The sequence below is a fragment of the Prionailurus bengalensis genome, chromosome B1, assembly GCF_016509475.1.
Source record: "Prionailurus bengalensis isolate Pbe53 chromosome B1, Fcat_Pben_1.1_paternal_pri, whole genome shotgun sequence".
NCBI classification, from domain to species: Eukaryota; Metazoa; Chordata; class Mammalia; order Carnivora; family Felidae; genus Prionailurus; species Prionailurus bengalensis.
The window spans coordinates 194,426,217-194,448,867 of NC_057344.1; the positions used below are offsets into that span (position 1 = coordinate 194,426,217).

The 22,651-nt window shown below is 47.0% G+C and overlaps 1 protein-coding gene across 11 annotated transcripts in view; it reads left to right on the forward strand.

The window, feature by feature from the left end:
- The window catches only part of PROM1 (prominin 1), a 112,256-nt gene extending 89,887 nt beyond the window's left edge, over positions 1-22,369 (forward strand). For 5 of the 11 annotated variants that reach the window (XM_043572905.1, XM_043572907.1, XM_043572906.1 and 2 more), the window contains 13 exons: positions 1,948-2,071; positions 3,862-3,965; positions 5,579-5,663; positions 8,224-8,370; positions 9,053-9,124; positions 10,198-10,290; positions 11,166-11,183; positions 12,435-12,488; positions 14,786-14,866; positions 15,188-15,256; positions 18,346-18,438; positions 20,891-21,006; positions 21,931-22,369. In XM_043572905.1, the coding sequence (XP_043428840.1) occupies positions 1,948-2,071; positions 3,862-3,965; positions 5,579-5,663; positions 8,224-8,370; positions 9,053-9,124; positions 10,198-10,290; positions 11,166-11,183; positions 12,435-12,488; positions 14,786-14,866; positions 15,188-15,256; positions 18,346-18,438; positions 20,891-21,006; positions 21,931-21,985 (1,111 nt within the window). In that variant the 3' untranslated portion in view covers positions 21,986-22,369. Of the gene's footprint in view, positions 1-1,947; positions 2,072-3,861; positions 3,966-5,578; positions 5,664-8,223; positions 8,371-9,052; positions 9,125-10,197; positions 10,291-11,165; positions 11,184-12,434; positions 12,489-14,785; positions 14,867-15,187; positions 15,257-18,345; positions 18,439-20,890; positions 21,007-21,232 lie in introns of all 11 variants that reach the window. The other 6 variants (XM_043572914.1, XM_043572909.1, XM_043572911.1 and 3 more) reach the window with 4 other exon arrangements.
- The last annotated feature ends 282 nt before the right edge of the window (positions 22,370-22,651 follow it).

The window sequence follows — 22,651 nt, forward strand, 5'->3', positions numbered from 1 at the left end:
ACCAGAGTAACTGAGCACTCTAGAGAGAAGTCATGCAGTGGGCACATTGGTATCCCTACAAAATTATGATCCCCACCTCAAATGGATCCTTCACAGCCCTATAAGTTTCTTCCTTCCCTCCCTTCCTTCCTTCCTTCCTTCCTTCCTTCCTTCCTTCCTTCCCTCCTTCCCTCCTTCCTCTGCTCAGCAATGGCTTTTTCCACACTGATACATCCATCTCCTTATTCCTCCCTCGCTTAGCAGCTGGCTCTACCTCCTTCTTCACAAAGGAAATAAAAGCCATCATACAACTTCCCATCACCAAAACTCCAGTGCACCTGCATTCACACGTGTGCAGGGTCGAGTGCAGAGCAATCCCTCTCTTCTGGGCCCATCCCACCTTCCTTTCCCAATCTCAATCCCTGCGCACAGCCCAAGGGTGTCACGGATGAGCCCTTTCCTCTCCTGTGTCCTCAGTCTCTTCTCCTCTCCAAGACTTGCTTCTCAATGCTTACCCGTGTTCTCTTCTCTCCTCTCTTTCACCATGAAAACCGAAAACCTCTCCCAACACCACTCCTTCCCTTCACAGACATCAAAAGTAATGATGCTTGCTGCCAGTTTCCTCACCTCCGCGTCCTGGGCAAGGCCACGCCCCTTCCCTCAGGTCAGCAGCAGCCTCTTTGCCTCCAGCCATTGGACTGGCTTCAGATCCCCTGGAGTGTGCCCTGTCTGCAGTGTTTGGGACGGCTTCCCGCCCCCTCTTCCTGCAGACACGCCTTTGTTTCCCCAGCAGCAGCGCTACTGGTTTCCTTCCTACTTTATGAGTCTTCCTAGCGGTCTCATCCTCTGGCTGCCCTTCTGCCACCTGCTCCTCAAATGGCGAAGTCCCCAGGCCCGGCCCCGGGCTGCTTCTCTCTCCAGTCTCAGCTCCGGGGACCGGTGGTCACTTCTGAGCAGCCGATTGCCTCGTGCAGGCCCGCAGCCCAGCTACGTGTGCTCCAGACGCAGCTGACTGCCCGCAGCGTCTCCACCGCCACGTCTCCCGGCAGCGGGACCAGATCCCGCCTTCTCTTCCCTTCCTCAGCACCCAGTGTCTCCTTTCCCTGCTGACAAGCCCTGGCTTCACCCCGGGCCCCTCCTTGCCTCCTCCTCCCGTGCAGCGTCCTCAGCACATCCCGTGTCTTTTCCGTCGGCTGACTTCTCACCACTGCCTCCGGCCACGTCGGGCCACCACCCCAGGATGACAGCCTCATCAGCCGTAGCCCCGTCCACGTGGGCATCTTTCCATCCCATCCTCGGGCTCTGCCTAGAGTGTTCTTCCTCAGAGAGAAACTGGGCTGTGTTCCTCCTGTGCGTCAAGGCCCTCAGCAGCCTCCCCTTACTGGACCAGCCAGACCCCCTCTCATGCACCCCGGCCTGCCTCTCGAGCTGTAGCTGTGCCGCTCACGGCCCTCCTTCCCCGAACCAGGCTGGCCCCCTTCGGACTCCCAGTGGTACCTCTCCTGCCTCAGAACCTCCCCACTCACTGTGTGCTGCGGAAGGCTAGGTTCACTCAAGCGACCCCGGAGGCTGTGTCTGCACCAAAGTACTGTGCTGCAGGGAGACCAGAGACCTAAGTCGAAGGACTCCCTCACTCTATGCCTGGGACCAAAGAGTCAACAGTGCTTGCTTACTGCTGTCTGTCTCCACTCCTGAGCCAATCGGCTCACTTAACCTGTACAAAGCGAAGACTCTAGGTCCATTTCCTACGTTGCATACATAGAATTAGTAAGTACTGGTAGGTAATATGGGAAGTGTAGTTTTTTTTTTTTTTTTTTTAAGTAATCTCTACACCCAACGTGGGGCTCGAACTCAAGATCCTGAGATCAAGGGTCACATGCTCTACCGACTGAGCGCCAGACACCCCCAAATATTGAATAATCTACCGTAGAAGTCTTAATTTTATGTCTGTTTTTCCTTTTTTTCCAGTGGGGCTGGAGTCAGCTTCCTGATTTGTTGGATATTGATGACCATCGTGGTTCTCACTTTTGTCGTTGGTGCAAATGTGGAAAAACTGCTCTGTGAGCCATACCAAAACAGGAAGTTATTCCAGGTACGTATGCTTTCAGGGTCTGTTATGGAAATGCTTGACTAGAAACTTTGATTTCCCCGTATCTTGTGGGTGCAAAAAAAGATGAGCAGTTTGGTTTTCATTCAGTAAGTTAAGATCCCTTCACTTTGTCAGAGCAAAAAAAAAAATAATAATATGGTGGTATTTTCTTTCTTTTTAAATTTTTTTAACGTTTATTTATTTTTGAGAGAGAGACAGACAAAGCGTGAGTGGGGGAGGAGCAGAGAGAGGAAGACACAGAATCTGAAACAGGCTCCAGACTCTGAGCTGTCAGCACAGAGCCCGACTCGGGGCTCGAACTCAGGAATGGCCAGATCATGACCTGAGCCAAAGTTGAACCACCCAGGCGCCCCCATGGTGGTATTATTTGTCAAATGTCAGGTGAAATCAGCACCAGGAGTTAAGGCCTCTTCATCAATGTGGTTTGTAATAAGCTGGAGGAGAAAATTCCCAAGTTGGGGTACCCCAGGAGGTTTCTGACATTTTAAAGAGTTTCTCAAATGACAGTTGCCCACACAGATGGTTTTGAGGCCCTAAATTTGTAGTGAAAAACACCAAAAAATTCCACACCTTGTGGCCCAGTGTTGCCCCTGGTAGACGTCTGACGAGGCTGTTGGGACATGAATTCAGGCTTCACTTTCTCCCTCTGAAACCAAGTCTTGTGGACTCTAGGGACCTGTTCTCTGTTCAGCTTCACTAATTAATGAGGAAATTTTGGCCCTTGTTTGGGTCTTGTCACTCTGGCTTTTCAGTGCTTTTCTCCAGATGCTGTTTTTTAAGATATATTCTCTTTGGGGTGCCTGGGTGGCTCATTCAGTTTAGCGTCCGACTTCAGCTCATGGGTCATGAGTTCAAGCCCTACATCAGGCTCTGTGCTGACAGCTCAGAGCCTAGAGCCTGCTTTGGATTCTGTGTCTTCCTCTCTCTCTCTCTGCCCCTCCCCTGCTCCCGCTGTCTCTCAAAAAGAAACATTTAAAAATAATTTTTTTTAAGATATATTTCTGTTTTCTTGTTTTATTGCATATATATATTTTTTTGCCTCAAATCTGTTATGAAATCTGGTGAGTAGATACTAAGGTAACAAGTTGTCATGGTGTTCTATTTATTCAGCTGGTTGAGGAAAATTAAGTTGAGAGTGTCAATTTGTCAAATTTTGTCCATTTGGCCTCTTAATGAAAAATTATAGTGATACATCAAGCCAGACTTCATTATCTTCCATGCCGTATTAAATTGCTGAAAAGAACTTCTTTAAAAATAGGAGATATTTTGACACCCTTTATGTTCCTCAAGCACGTACGTGATCATGCACTAATGAGCCCATCTTATTATATATAACATATTACATTACATATGTTAGCCATCTTAAATATATGATATGAAGTGAGAGAGTATGAAAGTTTTAATTCATTTTATCTATAGAGAAGTAGTAGTGAAAAGGTGGGCCAGCTGCTTTATGGCTTTCTATTAGCTATTCTGAATCAAGTTGTCTATTCTTTGACAATTTCTTATGAGTTTATCTTACTAAGAGAAGTGCTCTCCAAAAAAAAAAAAAAAGCAATTTGAGTCATTCTTATTGATGTTACCCAGTGGTCAGTCAGTTTTTTCCAATCATAGTCTTATTTTCTGGTTTTAAGTTGGAAATCAATGAGGAAAACCATGATCTGAAAAATCCCTGAAATATGTTTAACAGAATATTTTATTACATGCATGTATATTAGTGTAAAAGTATCTTTTTTTAAAAAAATAAGAGTCTTTTTTTTAACTTGTTCTAGGTTTTGGACACGCCGTATTTACTAAATGAGAATTGGAAACACTATCTCTCTGGCATGGTATTTAACAAACCGGATATTAATCTCACTTTTGAACAAGTTTACAGGTATACATAATTGCATTATGCATTTTTTGCTACCAAAATGTTGTTGTTCCAGAATGAGAATTTTACTTTCAAAGTGTCTTTGATAAGACTCGATAAGACTTTCCAGTTTCAGAATTAAGCTGTTCTCTAGTCTTGGCAAAGAGAGTAGAAATAAGACCAGAAAGAGAATCCTTCCCCCGAAAACCTGCTAGACTTCGGTGTGGTGATGTCTCAAAGTCCCTTTGTCCAGTAGGCACTAGACCTCACTGCTTAAGGTGACCCTAAGATGCATTAATGAGACCCTCTGAAAACTCCTGTACAGAAATCACCCTGCCCCAAGTGAATACCATGTATAACAAGAACTCAGCAATGGGTCCAAATCTCAGACACTCTGATCGTGAAGCAGCTGAAGGGCAAGGCTCTGCGGTCAGGCTGCCTGGGCTCCAGTCTTGACTCTGCCACCAGGGAGCAGGCCTTGGTAATCTTGGGCAGTTTCACGTCCTCTCTGTTCAATAGGGTTCAAAGGCTCCCCAGCTCCTCTAGCAGAGATAGCAAATGAGTAGCTCATGTGCCCACCCATTGCACCTGACCCTCGTGGTAGACATTGGTAGTCAGCTATGGTCTTGTCCATAGCCTGGAGAGTCTCAGAATCCTTCTCCACAACATGCAGGCGGACATTATCAAGCGATTGGAGATTCTACACACCATTGAACCATCCCTGGGCTGAAAGGACAAAACCAAGCTTCTTGGCCTGGCCTGCCAGCTCTTTGTGACTCTGGCTCCTGCAGAGTCTTACCTCTGCTGGTTCGTGTATTAAGCTTTCTGTTCCAACACCACCAGCCTACTCGGGGTTCCCTGGAGAGGAGTATCACATCTCCCAGGGATGTGGGAAAGTTGCGTCTCCCAGGCATCCCTCTTCTAGAGGGCTCTGGCTGCTGAACATGAAAGAGGCATTCCCAGGAAGTGGCTGTGTCAGCAACAGGGATATGCATCAAATAAGGCCGCCCTTCTTAGTTCAGTCGAGGAGGAATTTTGCACATGTTAGAGAAGCACAGAGAGGTGAGGTCAAGCTAGGTGTCCTCACCATCTGGGTATTTGTGGCCCCCTTCCCTGTATCCATCCTGCCATTAGAATATACATCCAACCATATGTTAAGAGAGTGAAGCTCAACCATGAAAATATGGAGGCAGATGGTCTGGCAGGGGTTTGATTGAAACTATCCTAAACCCCATGATACGCTTTGTAACACACCTCTTTCTAGCAGGTGTTGCTCTTTGCTGTTTGTTTTTTATGAGAACTGATGTCTTCCCAATCTGTGAACTTGTTATCACTCATGGCTTTTTCCAAAGGCACAAAGGAGACAGACAGAAGGCTGATTTACCAGTTTTATTGTATCGGTTCCAAAGATGGGACATTTAGCGAAGTAGGGAACGAAGTTAGGAATGGGAGGCTCCCGGGGGGGGGGGGGGTGGGTCCACTGGTGACCGCCTCCCACGTCGGCACTTAGAAGCTGCTTCTCTGCTCACAGATTGAAATCAAAGATAAACCGTGAACCTTTCTCTCCATCCTTAGCAGTGGACAGAGGCAGCCACAGCTGCCTTTCTAGATCATGATTTCTCTGTTTATTCCCACAGTGATTGCAAAGAAAATAAAGGCATTTATGGCACACTTAAGCTAGAGAATAGCTATAATATCAGTGAACATCTCAATATTCAAGAGGTAAGGACTTGGAACGAATCATGAAATTGACATATTTCTTTACTAAATCCATTTATCTTTCATTTTTTTCAGAAATACTTTTTTAAAGTTTTTTTAATGTTTGTTTTTGAAAGAAGGAGAGAGACAAAGACAGAGCATGAGTGGGGGAGGGGCAGAGAGAAGGGGAGACACAGAATCCGAAGCAAGCTCCAGGCTCTGAGCTGTCAGCACAGAGCCTAACGCAAGACTCAAACTCATGAACCAAACCGTGAGATCATGACCTGAGCTGAAGTCGAATGCTCAACTTACTGAGCCACCTGGAGGCCCCTTTCATTTTTTTTTTTATGGAGATAAAATTCATATAAGATAAAATTCACCATTTTCTTTTTTTTTTTTTTTAATGTTTATTTTGAGAGAGAGAGATACAGTGCGAATGGGAGGTGGGGGCAGAGGGAGAGGAGAGAGAGAATTCCAAGCAGGCCCCACACTGTCAGTGCAGAGCCTGACGTGGGGCTCGAGCCCACGAACCATGAGATCATGACCTGAGCCAAACCCAAGAGTCCGACACTTAACCAACTGAGCCACCCAGATTCCCCAAAATTCACTATTTGAAAGTGACATTTAGTACACTCACAAGATCGTGCAAACCTCACATCTGTCAAATTCCAAAACATTTTCGTCACCCCCAACCAGTTGTCTTTATGGACGTATGAGTTTCTCTAGTCGACCGCACAATGCTCAAGAGGGGTCTTGCTGTGGGTACTACATAAGAAGATTTTATATTGCTGTGTGTCGCTGCTCTTAGAGGGACAAACCCAGGGGACATTGGCGTTCCAACCCTGGCCAGCCTCTTCTGCCGGGTCCCTGAAGAAGGAACAAGGCACTGAGAACTCTGGTCCACACAGTCGTGGCCCCTCGTGACTCACGGCTGTGGCCCCCGGACTCCATGTGGACTCTGCTGAGGTCTGCTGGCCCTCAGCAAGACAGCATGGCCACAATGATGGAAGCAGACAGAGTGGAATGATTTCCTCTTCTCCTTTACTTAAGCCCATGCTCTAGTCTTGAGCCTTAAGACTCTGAGGAGAGGCTACTCCACAGCACACTTGACAGAAGAAAGAGCGAGAGAGTTTCAGCTGCCCAGGCCTAGGATGCCTTCAGCCTGCACTGTCCGCCTCCCCACATCTGGAGGCCTTCTGGCCTTCTTGTAGGAAAGAACTTAAGGAGACTTCTTTCTTCTGGCCTTCCAAATGGAAGCAGATACCAAGAGATACCGAGGAAAGAGGTGATTCCCCAAACACCACAGCTTGCCACTGAGGCATCACAGAAGGCTTCCAGAAGCACCATGAAACCATGATGGCCTGGCAGTTTTCAGATATGAAGAAGTTTATTAAAAGCTGAATACAGGGGCACCTGGGTGGCTCAGTGGTTGAGCATCTGGCTCTTGATATCGGCTCAGGTCATGATCCCAGGGTCATGGGATGGAGCCCGGAGTCAGGTTCTGTGCTAAGCATGATGTCTGCTTAAGATATTCTCTCTCTCTCTCGGGGCGCCTGGGTGGCTCAGTCAGCCGAGCATCTGACTTCAGCTCAGGTCATGATCTCACAGCTCGTGAATTCGAGCCCTGCGTCGGGCTCTGTGCTGACAGCTCAGAGCCTGGATCCTGCTTCGGATTCTGTCTCCCTCTCTCTGCCCCTACCCTGCTCACACTCTGTCTTTCTCTCTCTCTCTCTCTCTCTCTCTCAAAAATAAACATTAAAAAAAATTTTTTTAAGATATTCTCTCTCTCTCTTTCCCTCTCCCTCTCTTTGCCCCTCTCCCTCACTTGTGCTCTCTCTATGTATAATAAAAAGAAAAAAAAGCTGGATACAAAATTTTGTATTGCATTGTATTTTCTATTGTATTGATTATCCTTCTTAAATATTCCTTGCATGTATACATAAATAAAATATCTAGCCCTAACTAGATACCCTCTACTCATCTGACATCATGCCATGTTTCATTTTCTCTGTGGACCAGAGACAGAGCACTAGGGACACTCAGGCACTACACGCTGCCTAAAACTACTGACTGCCGCTTAGGACAACCCCAAGTCATCAACCGTGTCCCCATGATCTCAAGTGTCCCCCACCACCCAAGTCCAGTGTGTGCTGCCTCCTTCCCCTGGGATGCAGCCTGCCTGGCCCCTTTCAGCATCTGTATTTGCCAAGATTCATTCAGAAGCCACCTCCTCTCTGGTGTCCTCTCCTGTCCCCTACATTTGAAGACTGTCTCCTGCGCCTGGTGTCCTGATGCAGTTCATGTGGCTTTATTATGACACTGCCTCTTCCTTTGAGGACTTTGAGGGTGGAGATGGAATATTATTTTGATTTGCCTCCGACCTCCTCACATAGTGCGTGGTGTGGGGCATAAGGAAGGAGCCGGGGAAGGGGTGGAAGGGAAGAGAAGGTTACCGGGAAGAAATGTCAGTCAGGGGCATGTCTGTGTATTTTGTCCCTTGTCATTTTACTGCTCTTTTAAAGCTCTAAGTATGTGACTATCTTGAAGAATGGACTTATTTATAACTTTTCTTTTTATCATGCAGCATGCTGGAAACATAAGCAATGACTTTCAAAATATGAAAGTAAATATTGACAATATCGTTCTGCTGGATGAAGCAGGAAGAAAAAACCTTATGGATTTCAGCTTTTCAGGAATAGACGCCATAAATTATAACATCTACTTGGCTGAGGTGAGACCATGAGTTCATGCTTGATCTTTTGGGGAAAATCACAGCAGATACCCGTGGGTTGGTTTTGTTTTGTTTTTCTGTTTTTCTTTTGTTTGTTTGTTTTTAATTTGGGCGTTTTTTTTTTTTAAGCTGAGATGAAATTTATATAACACAAATGAACTCTTTTAAGGTGAATAATTCATTAGTATATAGTATAATCACAGTGTTACACAACTACCATTTCCACCCAGCTCCAAAACATCTCCGTCACTCCAAAAGAAAGCCCCATTCCCATTACACAATTGTGCCCCATTCCACACACCCCCACCCCCCAGCCCTGGTAACCACCCATCTATTTACCTATTCTGAATATTTCATTTGAATGGAATCTGAATGGAATCCTAAGGCATGTGACCTTTTGTGTCTGATGGCCTTAAAAGGCCCCCTTTCACGTAGCCTAAAGTTTTTGAGATCCATCCCCATTATAGCACGGATCAGCACTTGATTTCTTCTTATGGCTGGATGTGGTTGGATAAAAATAATCCGGTTTTATATGTATAAATAAGAATGTAGCCGGAGTCTCCTGTGTAAGAGTTTCCAGCCTTTATGGCCATGGACGATAGTTCACTATGTTGTCTATCAGATTCCGTTAAGGCTTAAAAATCCCACGTTGATGACGCGGTTCTTTTCCCCTCTTTTGCAGCTGAGTAAAGCCCCCACCAAAGCGAACCTTTTATCCTTTGCAGATGATCTAGAAGTAAAAGCCAACCATCTGGTGAGTTCGAACATTCCGGTTTTAAATGCTGTAATCACTACAGGTGTCAAATGTCAGTACTATTCTTCGCTCCCGTACACAAGTAAGCTTTGGTTAAAGATGTGTCTCATGTGCACGTCAAGACTTCCCACCAGCAGCCATTGCCGTGGCGCCCGGAAGTCGGTGAGCACATGGACGTTTCCAGGGTGGCGTCAGGGTGCCCGCGCCTGCTCCCGGCCTCTGCTGGTGGCGCGGGTGCCCTCACTGTTTAGCACCAGCTCTGTTTTCACCCCATCAACCCCTCTGCCACCAAACACATGTGCAAGTGCACGCATGCGTGCCATTTTTCTTGCAGTGTAGGGAATGGAAACTGAGGGCACGGGAGGGGGATTTCCATTTGGTGCTTTGCATTGCCAGTGACAGGTGGATAACGGAAGGCAAAGACGCTACCCAAGCCCCTAAGCTTCCCTTCCTCACTTCCCCTGCTGACCAGTGACTAAATGGCTATCATGAACGGAACAGCAGAGCATGGCCATGAGGAACCTGGGCTCAGGAGGAAGACTGGGATTTAAATCCTGGCCCAGCCACTTCCTAATTATGGGTACTTGGACAAGATGTTTCGCTCCTCCGTGCCTTAGTTTCCTCATCTGTAAAACGGAAGCAGTAAAGTTGCTCATTAATGTATTCATGAGCCCATTAATATGTCACGCGATAGTATATTAAACACTTTCTAAGTGTGGGTCAAATGAAAAATTTCTCAGTTGAGCCTTGCTGTTCTCATCTGCGAGACGGGGCTATCGCTGCTGTGAAATGGCTTTCTAGTGGCTGTATTATGAGGAGGTGAGAAAGAGACCACAGCCTCAGGCACTCAGGACAGGCTGATGGGTTTGGTGGCCACTGAGAGTTCACAGTCCTGTGACTTGAAATAGGGTGTCCTGGAACTGCCCCACGTCCGGTGGGCCCCACGCCCACAGCATACAAGGAAGGCTGCACGCCGCTCATAGCTACCTTGCCCCGAGCCCCTGTGGTTAGAGAGAGCGCTCCAAAGTCTGGAAAAGTGGTGTTGACCTTTGTTTCTTTTCTTCTTTTTGCAGCCCCACGGAAGTCTGAAACAGTCCCTGAAAAACAATGCACAGACAATTAGGACGATTCACCGCAGCGAAGTCATCCCTTTGGAACAGTCAATGGTAACGCTCGACAACCTCTGGTATTTCCCCGTGACCCGAGCAAATCCCATGTCACTAGTTGGCTTTCATGTAGCCTAAGGAAGCATCTGCACCTCACACGGGGGTCAAATCCAGTTGGCCTCAGGCTAAGGAATTAAAAATTAATGATAGTTGGTGCGGCTGGGTGGATCGGTTGGTTGAACGTCCGACTCAGTTTCAGCTCAGGTCAGGATCTTGTGGTTCGTGGGTTCAAGCCCGGCATCAGGCTCTGTGCTGGCAGCACGGAGCCTGCTTGGGATTCTGTCTCTTCTCTGTCTGCCCTTCTTCCCACTTCCTCTCTCTCTCTCTCTCTCTCTCTCTCTCTCTCAAAATAAATAAATAAATAACTTTTAAAAATCAATAAATCGGGGCGCCTGGGTGGCGCTGTCGGTTAAGCGTCCGACTTCAGCCAGGTCACGATCTCGCGGCCCGTGAGTTCGAGCCCCGCGTCAGGCTCTGGGCTGATGGCTCAGAGCCTGGAGCCTGTTTCCGATTCTGTGTCTCCCTCTCTCTCTGCCCCTCCCCTGTTCATGCTCTGTCTCTCTCTGTTCCAAAAAAATAAATAAACGTTGAAAAAAAAAAATTAAAAATCAATAAATCAATAGATGATAGTAGCTGGGCTTTAAACAAGACAGATTTTCAATGTTACCACTCACTCCTTTTGTGCTTTATCTCCTTGCCTTTTCCACTTGGGTGTGACCAGGTAGGTTAACCCCGTGCTTGCCCCACACACTATGCTCTGGTTCCCTGTGGCTCAATAGGCCCCCGAAGCCAGGCACCTGGCTGGGGTGATGATGTCTGTGTTCTGGACTCCCTCGCACTTACTTTCAAATTCTTTCTCTCCACACCCTGCCAAGAAATATGGGAAGGCAAGGGTAAGTCCTTTTCCCCCTGCCTCATTTAGCTCCGTTCACTGAACCGATGGGCCGCGTTCCCTGTCTCCTCTCTCGTAGCCTCTATTGTGACTTCCCCTTTCTTTTGCTTCCGGCTGCCTTCTGGCTTCTTTCCCAAATGCCGGAAAGGCAGTTTGTAGCAGAGAGAGCACACAGGCTCTGCACTCAGGTGGAACTGATTTCAGACCCTGCTTCTACCTCCCCAAAGTCTTAGAATTTTCCATTTTCTCATCTGAAAATGGGGGGAACGGTTCCTGCCCTCCTGTAAACCTGCTTCCTGGAGGCGAAAGCCCTGATGTCCCAGAGAGACTCTGTAAACAGGAGGGATTATTGTGACGCTGCTGTGGGAGACCTGTTACAGAGTCGGCTTGCTCAGGTTTGGAGAAGCACACGAGTCCACTTGACTTCAGCTTTGGAACCTCCTAGAACTAGTTTTTACCACTTCAATCTCTCTGTCTCTCTCTCTTCCTTCCCGACTTTCTAACTCATTGGAGCATTCAGAAGGAAACTGAATTTTCTTAATATGTGTGCTGCACTCATCATAATTCTCTGCTCTGTTTGTGTATGCCTAGCACAAGTTTGTTAACATTTTAAGCTTAACGGCTTTCCGTCAAGTAGACACAAGCCTCCTGGGCGTTTGCAGAGCCAAGGCAATCTGTCTACAAATAGGCAAATTGCTGTGTACAGGTGACCGATGATGTAAACCTAGGGTTAGCAAACTATGGCCCCAAAACTATAATCCAGCCCGTTGCTTGTTTTTGTAAATAAAGTTTTATTGGAACGCAGCCATGCCCTCTTATTTACAGATGACTGCAGCCGTTTTCTGCTAAAAGAGCAAAATTGAGTCTTTGGACACGGCGTGGCCCATAAAGCCTAAAATATTTACTATCTGGCCTTTGTTTTACCAATTCCTGACCTAAACCATTCAGACGGAACTACTCTGGGAAGTCAGGGTAGACTTTTGTAATTACCGCCTGCCACTTTGAGCCAACCCTACTCCGAGTGGTCTCTTGGACACCTCGTGTGGGATGTGCTGCCCTTCAAAGTTCTAGAATACAGATCCTGCTATTCTTCCGCTTTTCTTACACCAGAGGTTTGTGTGGCTCACATGGTTACTTGCATCTATATTGCACAGTAAAGTCGTATTTGATGGCTGGCTGCGGGGGGAGGGGGAGAGGGAGACACAATGTTCGTGTAATAAGTTGGAAAATATTATGTATGCTTGTTCACCAGAGCTCTGTATACCAAAGCATCAAGGAACTTCAACAAAAAAGCAGCGGATTGGGGGTAAGGACTTACTTTCCTTTTCTGCCACGGGGTCTTATTATAAAAGCACACACAGCCTTTCAGAGATAATGGTTTTACAAGTATTTAAGTTAAAAAAAAAAAATCCTTTGGGGCACCTGGCTAGGTCAGCCAGTAGAACTCATGACTCTTGATCTCTGGGTCATGAGTTCAAGCCCCACATTTGTGAGTGGACTTTATTTCCAAAAAAAGTGGGCGGGGGGCACCCAGGTAACTCAGTCGGTTAAGCATCTGACTTTGGCTCAGGTCATGATCTCACAGTTCGTGGGTTCAAGCACCGCATTGGGTTCTGTGCTGACGGCTCAGAGCCTGGAACTTGATTGCTTCAGATTCTGTCTGTCTCTCTCTCAAAAATAAATAAAGATTAGAAAAAATTTTTTTAAAAAGCTTGGTTATCCACCCATTTTAAATGCAAACTGGGTTTTCCTACCATTTGCTTCCTGCAAGTACCTCTCACCTTGGCACACTTAGATACACAGGTGAAAGCCGTGAGTTGATGTGTAGAATGTAAGCTCAGAAGGTACACTGGCCACTCTCACTGAGCTAATGCTGCCTACAAAATCCAGTGCCTTTGACCACAGACTCATTCTCACCGTTGGGTTGACTCCAGGCTTGTCCGCCTACCTTCCCACCCAGAGACCCAGGCTGAGGGAGCAGCTCCTGTCTGGGCCACCTCATGTCCTCGAGGTAGAAACACTAGCTGCCCTTTAAGCAACTTCTTAGAACCGGCCGCTCCATCTACACTCCATTAGCCAAAGCAAGTGAGGCTGCCAGGCCCATCATCTTGGGCTGAGAAGCGAGAGCTCAAAAGGTATCAGCAGTCAGGAACAGTTAATACAGTCGACCACAGGGGGTCCTTCAGACTGCAGACACCCCCACAACAGAAACCGAGCTCCACGGCTACGATGTGTTTGGCTGGTACCCTCAGTGCCAACGGGCAACTCAGGAAACCTCTCTTTATTGAGCGGATTGGGCTGCCCGTGAGAGGTTGGGGATGTCAGCCCACAACTGAAAATCCCACGTTCCTCGTTCCTCCCTGCACTTTTCTCTGAGCTCTTTTTGCAGACCTTGGTCACAGGGCTTCTTGCCACGTGTGACCGTGTGACACGTGTCCCCGTGAACCGTGAGCTCCTCTGCTAGTAGTTAGCACACTCCCCGGGCAGCCCTGGGCCTGCTTCTTTGTTGGCACGGGAGACCCTGAGTTCCCCTGAAGGCTCTTCTGTGAGGTTTGCTCGGCTTGGGGACCGTCACTGTTCCTCTCGTCACAGTTGCCATTTCACACATGTGTGTCCTGGGCCAAGGGAGCCTGGGACAGACCGGTAACTGTGTGCGGGTTCCTTGCCATCCTGCGCATCTGGACGTTCATGGTGACAGCGTGAGCTGCGCATTGCCCTTCACGAGGGGTCAGTGGGGGGGGGGGGCGAGTTGGGGTGGAAATGCATCTTTGACCCACTGGCCAAGCTGGGTACCCTGAGGTCTCCGGGCAGAACAGAAAGGGCACCTTTTCTAATTTGCACCAAGCTGCCATGTCGGAGTTCTTACCTGTGTCAAGAAACTAGGTGCACATCCGGGCTCTTATGCCCCCAACCTGGTGATGTCAAGCAGGGTCAGCCACCTCCTCTGTGAAGGGGGCCTGATAATGCCTTCCTACAGCCTGTGAGTACAAGAGCCCCCCCCCCCCCCCGCACTATCCATGGGGGATACATTCAGCGGATGCCACGGGCAGTACTGAACCCCTGCGTGCATAGCTACGATAAAGCTGAATTTACAAATTAGGCACAGTAAGGGGTTAACAGCAATAATCAATAATAAATTAGAACAATTGTAAGAATGTACTGTACTAGAAGTTATGTGAATGTGGTCCCACTCTCAAAATCTCTGACTCACCCTTCTTGTGAGGATGTGACATGGTAAAAATGCCTGACCAGGGGGATGAGGTAGGCATGTGAGGGAGCGTTAGGCTGTTATCAGCATTTCTAACCATCTATCAGAAAGAGGATCTTTGCTTCTGGACCCTGAGTAATGGAAACCGTGGATAAGGGGGACCTCCTGTACTCAGGGAGGCGATTTGGATCAAGGGCCCAGCCCAGTGTCTGCCACAAAGTGAGTGTTCAGTATGACATCTCTTGTCCCCCTGCCCTCAGAGGGCTGGGCCGGCTCAGTCGTCTTCTTGACTAGCAGGTCGTCGTGGGATGGGGCTGAGCTGACCACACGGGCACCGACAGGCAAACTAGTGAAATCCCTTCATCACGTGACACTTGTCGATTGCTGTTTTCCAGATGAAAGTGACCAATACCCTTTCCTCTTTGGATTCTGCTCAGGACTTCCTCACAACCCGTATTTCCTCGGTTATTGTTGAAGTAAGTTTTCTTTTTAAAAAATATGTATGGCCATGGGGAAGGGGAAGGAAAAAAAAAAAAGCCAGAGAGGGAGGGAGCCAAACCATAAGAGACTCTTAAAAACTGAGAATAAACAGAGGGTTGATGGGGAGAGGGAGGGAGCAGAGGGTGGGTGAGGGGTATTGAGGAGGGCACCTGTTGGGATGAGCACTGGGTGTTGTATGGAAACCAATTTGACAAGAAATTTCATATTAAAAAAAAATATGTATGCCAGTAAGTGGGCGTGTGCCCATAACTATAGCATCCTTTTAACGGTTTTCCTACCCTTTGATTTCTTTCCAGGAAAGTCAGAAGTATGGGAACACAATAGTAGGATACTTTGAACGCTATCTGCAGTGGGTCAAAATCTCAGTAAGTACTTTCTCTTTTATGAACACAAGACGGCCATGTGTTAGGATGGCCATGTTGTCGGATACAATCAGGAGGAGATAAAATTAAAATCCTAGTAATTGGGTAGGAGAGATAAGTCAAGGGCCTCGAATAGGGACCATGATGGGAGGTGGCGTAAGACACAGCACATGTTGTCCACGCTGGACCCCTTCTCGGGCCTGACGCCGAGCGGGAGAAAGTGCCCCTGACATCGTCCCTCAGCTCCCTTGCTCACCATTGTAGGAGTTCTGGCCACACTTGACTGTGTCTCCCCAGTGAACTGTGAGCTGCTTTGGCAATGGTGGCTTGGGCAGCGCTCAGCCTGCCATGCAGTTGGTGGATCAGTCGACTAGGGGTGTCTTGAGCTACAGAAATTTGTTTTCTCACAATTCTGGAGGCCGGGAGTCTGACATCAAGGTGTCAGCAGTGTTGGTTTCTTTAGAGTCCTCTCTGCTTGGGTCGTAGACCACCATCTTCCCCATGCGTCTTCACGAGGTCTGCCCTCTGTGCATGTCTGTGCCCAAATTTCTGCTTCGTTTATAAAGATGCCAGTCACATTGGATTAGGACTCAACCCTAATGACCTCATTTTAACTGAATTGCCTCTTCAAAGACCCTACCTCCAGATACAGTCACATTCTGAGATACCAGGAGGTAGGGCTTTAACACAGGAATTTGGGGGAACACGATTCGGTCCACAACAGTTGGGTCTCCCTGAATACATTAGAAGAGGAAAGTCGAGGAGCAGAGTGAAGTTTCCGGTGGTTTCAAGGCAGCAAGTTGCTCCCAGCGGCCAGCTTGTGGAGAAGTATAGTGTCTTGGAAAATGCCTTTTGTCATCTTGGGCTCTGGGCCAGCTCCCCTCTGTGAGGATTATTCCACTGGGGCAGGGTTTGCGGGGGGAGATGCTTGCCGCTGAGTTACTTGATCAACTTGGGCTGAGTCACTTGGGCTACTTGCTGTTAGCCAAGACGGGCTTTGAGAAGTCTGGGGACTCAGGAAATCTTCGACTACCTCCAAGCTGTCATGAGCTTCTCACATCTATTCCTGGCCCTTGGCCGCGTGAGCCCAGACTACCAACCATCTCCTCCCTCTTTGCTGCCCCACCCCGGATTCCAGCCACACCCCACTGCTTGATTCTCTGAAACGTTCACACTTCTCCATGTGATTTCCTCTGTGTCATACCCCCCTCCCCAGTCCCTACCTCTAGTCCCCACCATCTGGGCCTTGTGTATCTGGTTCTCCTTCAAGGCCCAGCTTCCTGATGTCTGTGCTGACGCCTCCCACCAACCAGATGGGAAGACCGCAGGGTCCTCTCAGTGCTGGCATGAGGCGTGTGCACACGTGGGTGAGTAGCGGCGGAAGAGATACATGACCGTCATTGCCGCCACGGCCACCGGACCCTGTGCATATCCTCCACCAGATAAGGAACCACATTTTAGTCACATCCATACCCAGAATATGAAGCAAATACCCTGAAACCAAAGGGAATGTGGACAAGAATGGTTAAGTCACACGAGAGCCATGCCATGGAAATATTGGGTGACTGTTGGTACCAAATGGATCAGAGCTATGCTGTGGGGCTAGGAGAGATTTTTCACAGGGTTATAAATAAAGGAGAAAAGCAAGATGCAGAAAGCATACAGAGTATGACTCCAACCCCAGTTTTTGTAAAAACCCGACAGTGAAAAAGCCTATGAAGAAAGAGGTAGGTTGGTTGAGCTTGGTGAAAATGAAGTTGGTAACATGGATTGCCTTGGAAGGTATAGGTGGTGGAAGAAAAAGGGAAGGTTTACCAACCAATAAAGGAAACGAGCTAACATCGAGCTCATTGTATGTACTCAAAGGTTCTTTTTTTTTTTTTTTTAAAGATTTTAAGTTTATTTATTTGTTTTGAGAGAGACAGAGACTGCAAGAGTGGGGAAGGGGCAGAGACAGAGGGGGAGAGAATCTCAAGCAGACTTCGTACTGTCAGCCCAGAGCCCAACGCTGGGCTCGAACCCACGAAACCATGCGATCACGACCTGAGCTGAAATCAAGAGTCAGACGCTTAACTGACTGAGCCACCCAGGCACCCCAAAAGTTTTTTAAAACGCATGACTATAGCTATCGTAAGTCAATGGGATTGGAGCATCTGTTTGGGATTTATTAAATGTGTTTATTTTAAACTCATTAATGAGTACATAGTTTTCTGTCTTCTAAAGAAAAATGTATTTTTTTAATTTTAGAGAGTGTGTGTGAGTGGGGGGAGAGGGGCAGAAGGAAAGAGAGAGTGAATCCCAACCAGGCTCCATGCTCAGCACGGAGCCCAAAGTGGGGCTTGACCCACAACCCTGAGATCAGGACCTGAGCTGAAATCAAGAGTCGGACACTCAACCGACTAACCCACCCGGGCGCCCCTATTTTCTTCTTATTTTATTTTATTTTATTTTATTTATTTATTTCCTTATTTATTTTAGTTTTCTTTCTTCTAAAATGGGGTCTGCAGGTAGCACTGGTTTTTGTAAACACGGTTTTATTGGCACACAGCCACCCCCTTTGGTTTATACATTATCTGCGGCTGCTTTCACCATTTTTTTTTTCAGAGTCCAGCACTTGCGACAGAAATGTCTTGGTCTGTCCTGCGAGGTAGAAAATATTTACTCTTTGGCCCTTTCTGGGAAGAGTTTGTCAACCCTGGTCTAAAATATATAATTATTGATTTATTAGCTTTCCATTTTCTTCCACATCCTTTGTCAGATCTCAAAGGGATCGGGTAAGAAATTCAGCCCGAGACCCTGGACCTGACACTTGTACTCCATTCTCCCAGGAGCCTGGTAAGGGTGGGTGTTATGGTTCCATAAAACAAGTGTAGAAACCAGAGACCGAGAGGCAGAGAGAATCAGCATCTTGCTTTCAAGTACCTGCTTTTAAACATTGTCAAACTCATCCATAGAAATCAGCATTCTGCTCCATATCAACGAGGGTGTAGAGATCCTTTTGGTGAAAATAGGTCAAAGATAAATGGCATGTCTGATTCTTGTGGATTTTTGTGCGTGTGCCTCAAAGTTCACTCGTGTTTCTTACCCCCTAGATTACTGAGAAAATTGCAGCCTGCAAACCCGTGGCCACCGCTTTAGACTCTGCTGTTGACGTCTTTCTGTGCAGCTACATTATCGACCCCATGGTAAGAATGGTGAAATTTCATCTTTCAAAATAAGGAAACACAGTAAACTCATCAATCTTCATTTTTTGTTTGCAGATTGTACTACACCCTATGATATAAAATAGTTCTGTGCTTGGGTCTGTTAACAGCCGTAGAATCCAAGACCTGAAATCTAAAATTGAGATGAATGTGTTAGGATACTTCAGGGGCGGCTGGGTGGCTCAGTCGATTAAGCACCCGACTGTTGATTTTGGCTCAGGTCATGATCTCACAGTTTGTGGCATCGAGCCCCGTGTCGGGCTCTGTGCTTACAGCATGGAGCCTGCTTGAGATTCTCTCTCTCCCTCTCTTTCTGCCTCTCCCCCCACTCTCAAAATAAATAAACTTAAAAAACAACAACAAAAAGACCTGTCCCCTGCAACACCGTCAACCCCCTGAGCAGAGGGCCTATGCGTTGCTGTGTCCCTGTCATCTGGCATATTGCCTGGCACAGGCAGTTGAGTGAACGAAGGATGATCAAACAGCTGTCTGTCCAAGTGCATCTGTACTGCTCCGTCTGTCATCTCCCTGTCCCACATCCACATGCGCATCTATCTGCTGGACGGACTTTCACACCTGAATGGAGATGCTCCTGTCCTCTTCTAGCCATGCAGACCCCAAGGTTTGGCTTCCTGGCCGCTTCCCTCCTCCCCAGACCCTAACCCTTTTGTGCTGCTTCTTGGACCCCTGCTGATGGCTTTGTAGGTGTGTCCTGGGCTAACCTGGTTGATTCTTTTTTTTTTTAATGTTTATTTGTTTTTGAGAGAGAGAGAGACTGACAGACGGACAGAGCATGAGGTGGGGAGGGGCAGAGAGAGAGGGAGACACAGAATCTGAAGCAGGATCCAGGCTCTGAGCTGTCAGCACAGAGCCCGACGCGGGGCCCGAACTCATGAACCACGAGATTGTGACCTGAGCTGAAGTCGGACGTGGAACCGACTGAGCCCACACAGGTGCCCCTAACCTGGTGGATTCTGAATTGATCTCCTTGCCTTCAGTCTTCACCGCCTGCCCCCAGCCAGTCAAATCACCCAACTATCGATGCTTTTCCCCCAGTAATTGAGGACCAGTGGAAGGGAGGCCTAGAGGCTGGAGCTTTGTAGCGAGGTGGTTTAAATAGTAAGAAAGAGCTCTGGGCATTGATTTTGCCAGGAAAGTGGACCCCAGGCTGCCCAACATGTTTCTTTTATACCTTGATTGTTCCCGAAAGAATTATGGCAGCTTCCAGTAAAAGGATTGGTTGTCATAAAGCTCTAAAGCCTCTCAAAGCGAGGTTTGAATGCACAGAAATCTACCAATAAAAGAACACGTGGGGAAAGGAGAACAAATTTACTGGAAATTCTGGGCCAAGAGGTGCCACTGCCATCCGACAGTGAGCTCTGTCCGGAGGAAGGCAGAACGTCAGTGGCTGAGCTGTGAGGGTTGGAGGGCGGCGTAGGAGGGCCGCTGTCACATCCAAGCTGCCTTTTGCCTCCCGGTAGGCTGGGGAGGCTGTCCTGATGTTACCTACAACATCACCCTAAGGCAGCGGCCATAGACCCGAACCTCTACAGGCCAAGGGTAAGACACTGGCTGGCATATGGTGTCATCGGGGTCTCCAGCTGCGTCTCTTCTGATTGGTGGATAAGGCTAAATAGCGTTGGGTGTCACCCCTGCAAAAGCTAGTGGTGTGGCCAGGCCCCAACCAAACGCGGACCTTCTTGATGGAAGAACCACCACTCAGTGGCCGCTGGTGTTGCCTTGTGGGGATGGGGGCTCAGTTTATGAGACTGAACTTGAAGACTTTTCAAGAAAGACGTGACTCCAGATTTCTGTGTGAAGCCTGACTTAGGAATGTTGGCAACTATCTTTTGAAAATACCTTCACATGCTTTTTAAACAAAATAGGGTTGAATGCAGCCTATGATCTGCCCTTAAGCTTGGTTAAGTTAAATGTGGAATGTTTGTTGAGAGCCTAGCAGGTGCCGAGCGCCGATCCTGCCTTCTCCACACAATAGTGTTATGGGATAAAGATGCTACGGTCCCGCGGTTCTGATGCAGAGCAAAGCCAGAAAGGTGAATTAGCCGCGTCAAACAACTCAGAAAAGGGATTAAGCTCAGGTCTGCTGGTCCGCCATGCTCCTGTGGTAGGCAGCAAAGGGACGCCATCTGGTGGGGTCCTAGATGCAAACTCTTGCTTCCCCACTTGCTCCCACTGGTCCTCATTTGTAAAATAAATAGAATAGGATCGAGTCAAGGTTTTCAGAGAGATTTAATGAATTGCAGCAACGTGTAGCCTTTCACACAGTAGATGACTCCCGTTGCATTTACAAATGGTTTCAATGAACAAAATTAAACCTCATTAAACAATGGCAGAAACAAGAAAAAAGCAACCGCTGCTTTCCATTTTCCCGTCTTGAGGCATCTGATCCTCCTGATTTTCTTCTTTTCCCTAGAATTTATTTTGGTTCGGCATAGGAAAAGCCACCGTATTTCTACTTCCGGCTCTCATTTTTGCTGTAAAGCTGGCCAAGTACTATCGTCGAATGGATTCAGAGGATGTGTATGAGGAGTAAGTAGACAAGTTTCTACAGAGGCTGGGGGAGGGGGGGTCATTTTCTAAGAGGCGCTGACTTCAGAACGAGCTCTGATGAGATTAAACTTGGTCTTTTTTTAAAGTAGGGGGTCACTCTGGTCAGGTGTCTTCTTTGTACCTTTCTTATGCTTGTTTTAACTGTTCTCCCTCTTGCTTCATCTTCTCAGTGTCCTTAACCAGCCTTCTTATTTCTTGTTTGCAGATCCTCTGTCTTGGGGATTTGGCACTTTACTTTATAGCTGTGTTTACTAGTTTTCACTTTGACTCTGTAGTGTATACCTTTATGCTTCATGTTTTACTCCACTCACCTCCTTCGTGATGCGTGTCTCTACTGAATTTACTTGGGTAGTGTCTGTATTAGGGTAAAAAACAAATGTGGGGGATCCAGCTGTCGAGCTGTGATCGTAATTAAAAACAATAATTGTATCTCCCTTTTTAGTATTTTATAGTGCTGAAACTGTATCCGTCAAAAAGTAAGCCTTTTCTTTTTTTTAAAACCATATTCCTAAGATGGGACTGGGGAGGTCTTTATTATTATGTGATGGACTTTTAAAACGGAATTAATAGCATCTTAAAATTACATGACAATGTTAGATATGCCCAGATAAAAATCTGTGCTGATGCCTCTACAACAGGGCCGGCACACACAAGGCACTGAAGGAATACTTGTTAAATTAATGATATTTTTATAGGTTAAGCTTATTAATATATAAAATGGCTGTTTCAGTGTTTGGTTTTTAAAGGGAGCAGAATGTGAATATAGCTTTTTTACTCTCTTTGTAGATTTAACAAATGCTCACGTGCTTTTCATGACCCCTTGCATTGCCTTTGTAGCTCACAATGTGAATACTTCATCTTAGAGATAACATGGTGTTTTTGGTGTATTTATTTTTGTTACAGTATGGAAAATGGTAATATTGGTTTTCATAGACATCATTCCACTCAGACTGTATGAACAAAGTTTTTAAACAGATCCAACGGCACGAGTTCTTGATCTACAGCGTCTCTGAATACTGGAAAAGAAACCTTCCCTTCCAGAGTTTACAGAGTTTAGTGATTTTTGTATGCAACACTCACTGATGCGCCAAAGAGTAAAAAGTGTGCGTTCACAGCTGTTTTGGTTTTTGTTTTGTTTTCTCTCCAGAAGTTTTGCTTTAATCATCTGAGCCTTCTATGAAAGTTCCAATATGTATTACATTCATTCATTTCCAGTTTAGTTTTCAGAACAAGGCATGAATTGTGTCACATTTCATTGCTTGGGAACCTAGACTTGTAGCTAGGCAAAATTCAGCAAATAGCAGTTGTGTGTGGAACAATAAAAGTGATTTCAGAAATCTGACTCTAATCTTCTTATTGAAACACATACCTATATTATAGACATCGGTTATGTCACTGTGTCATTTGCTCAAGGCTGCTGTAACAAGTTACACAAGGTGGGTGGCTTAAAGCAGCAGAAGTATCTTCTCCCACAGTTCTGGAGGCCGGAAGTCTGAAATGCATTAATCAGCACAGCTGGTTCCTCCAAGGGGGATCGCACAAGAGTCTGCTCTATGCCTTTTTCCTAGATTCTGATGATTGAGACGATCCACGGCATTCCTTGGACACTCACTCCAGTCTCTGT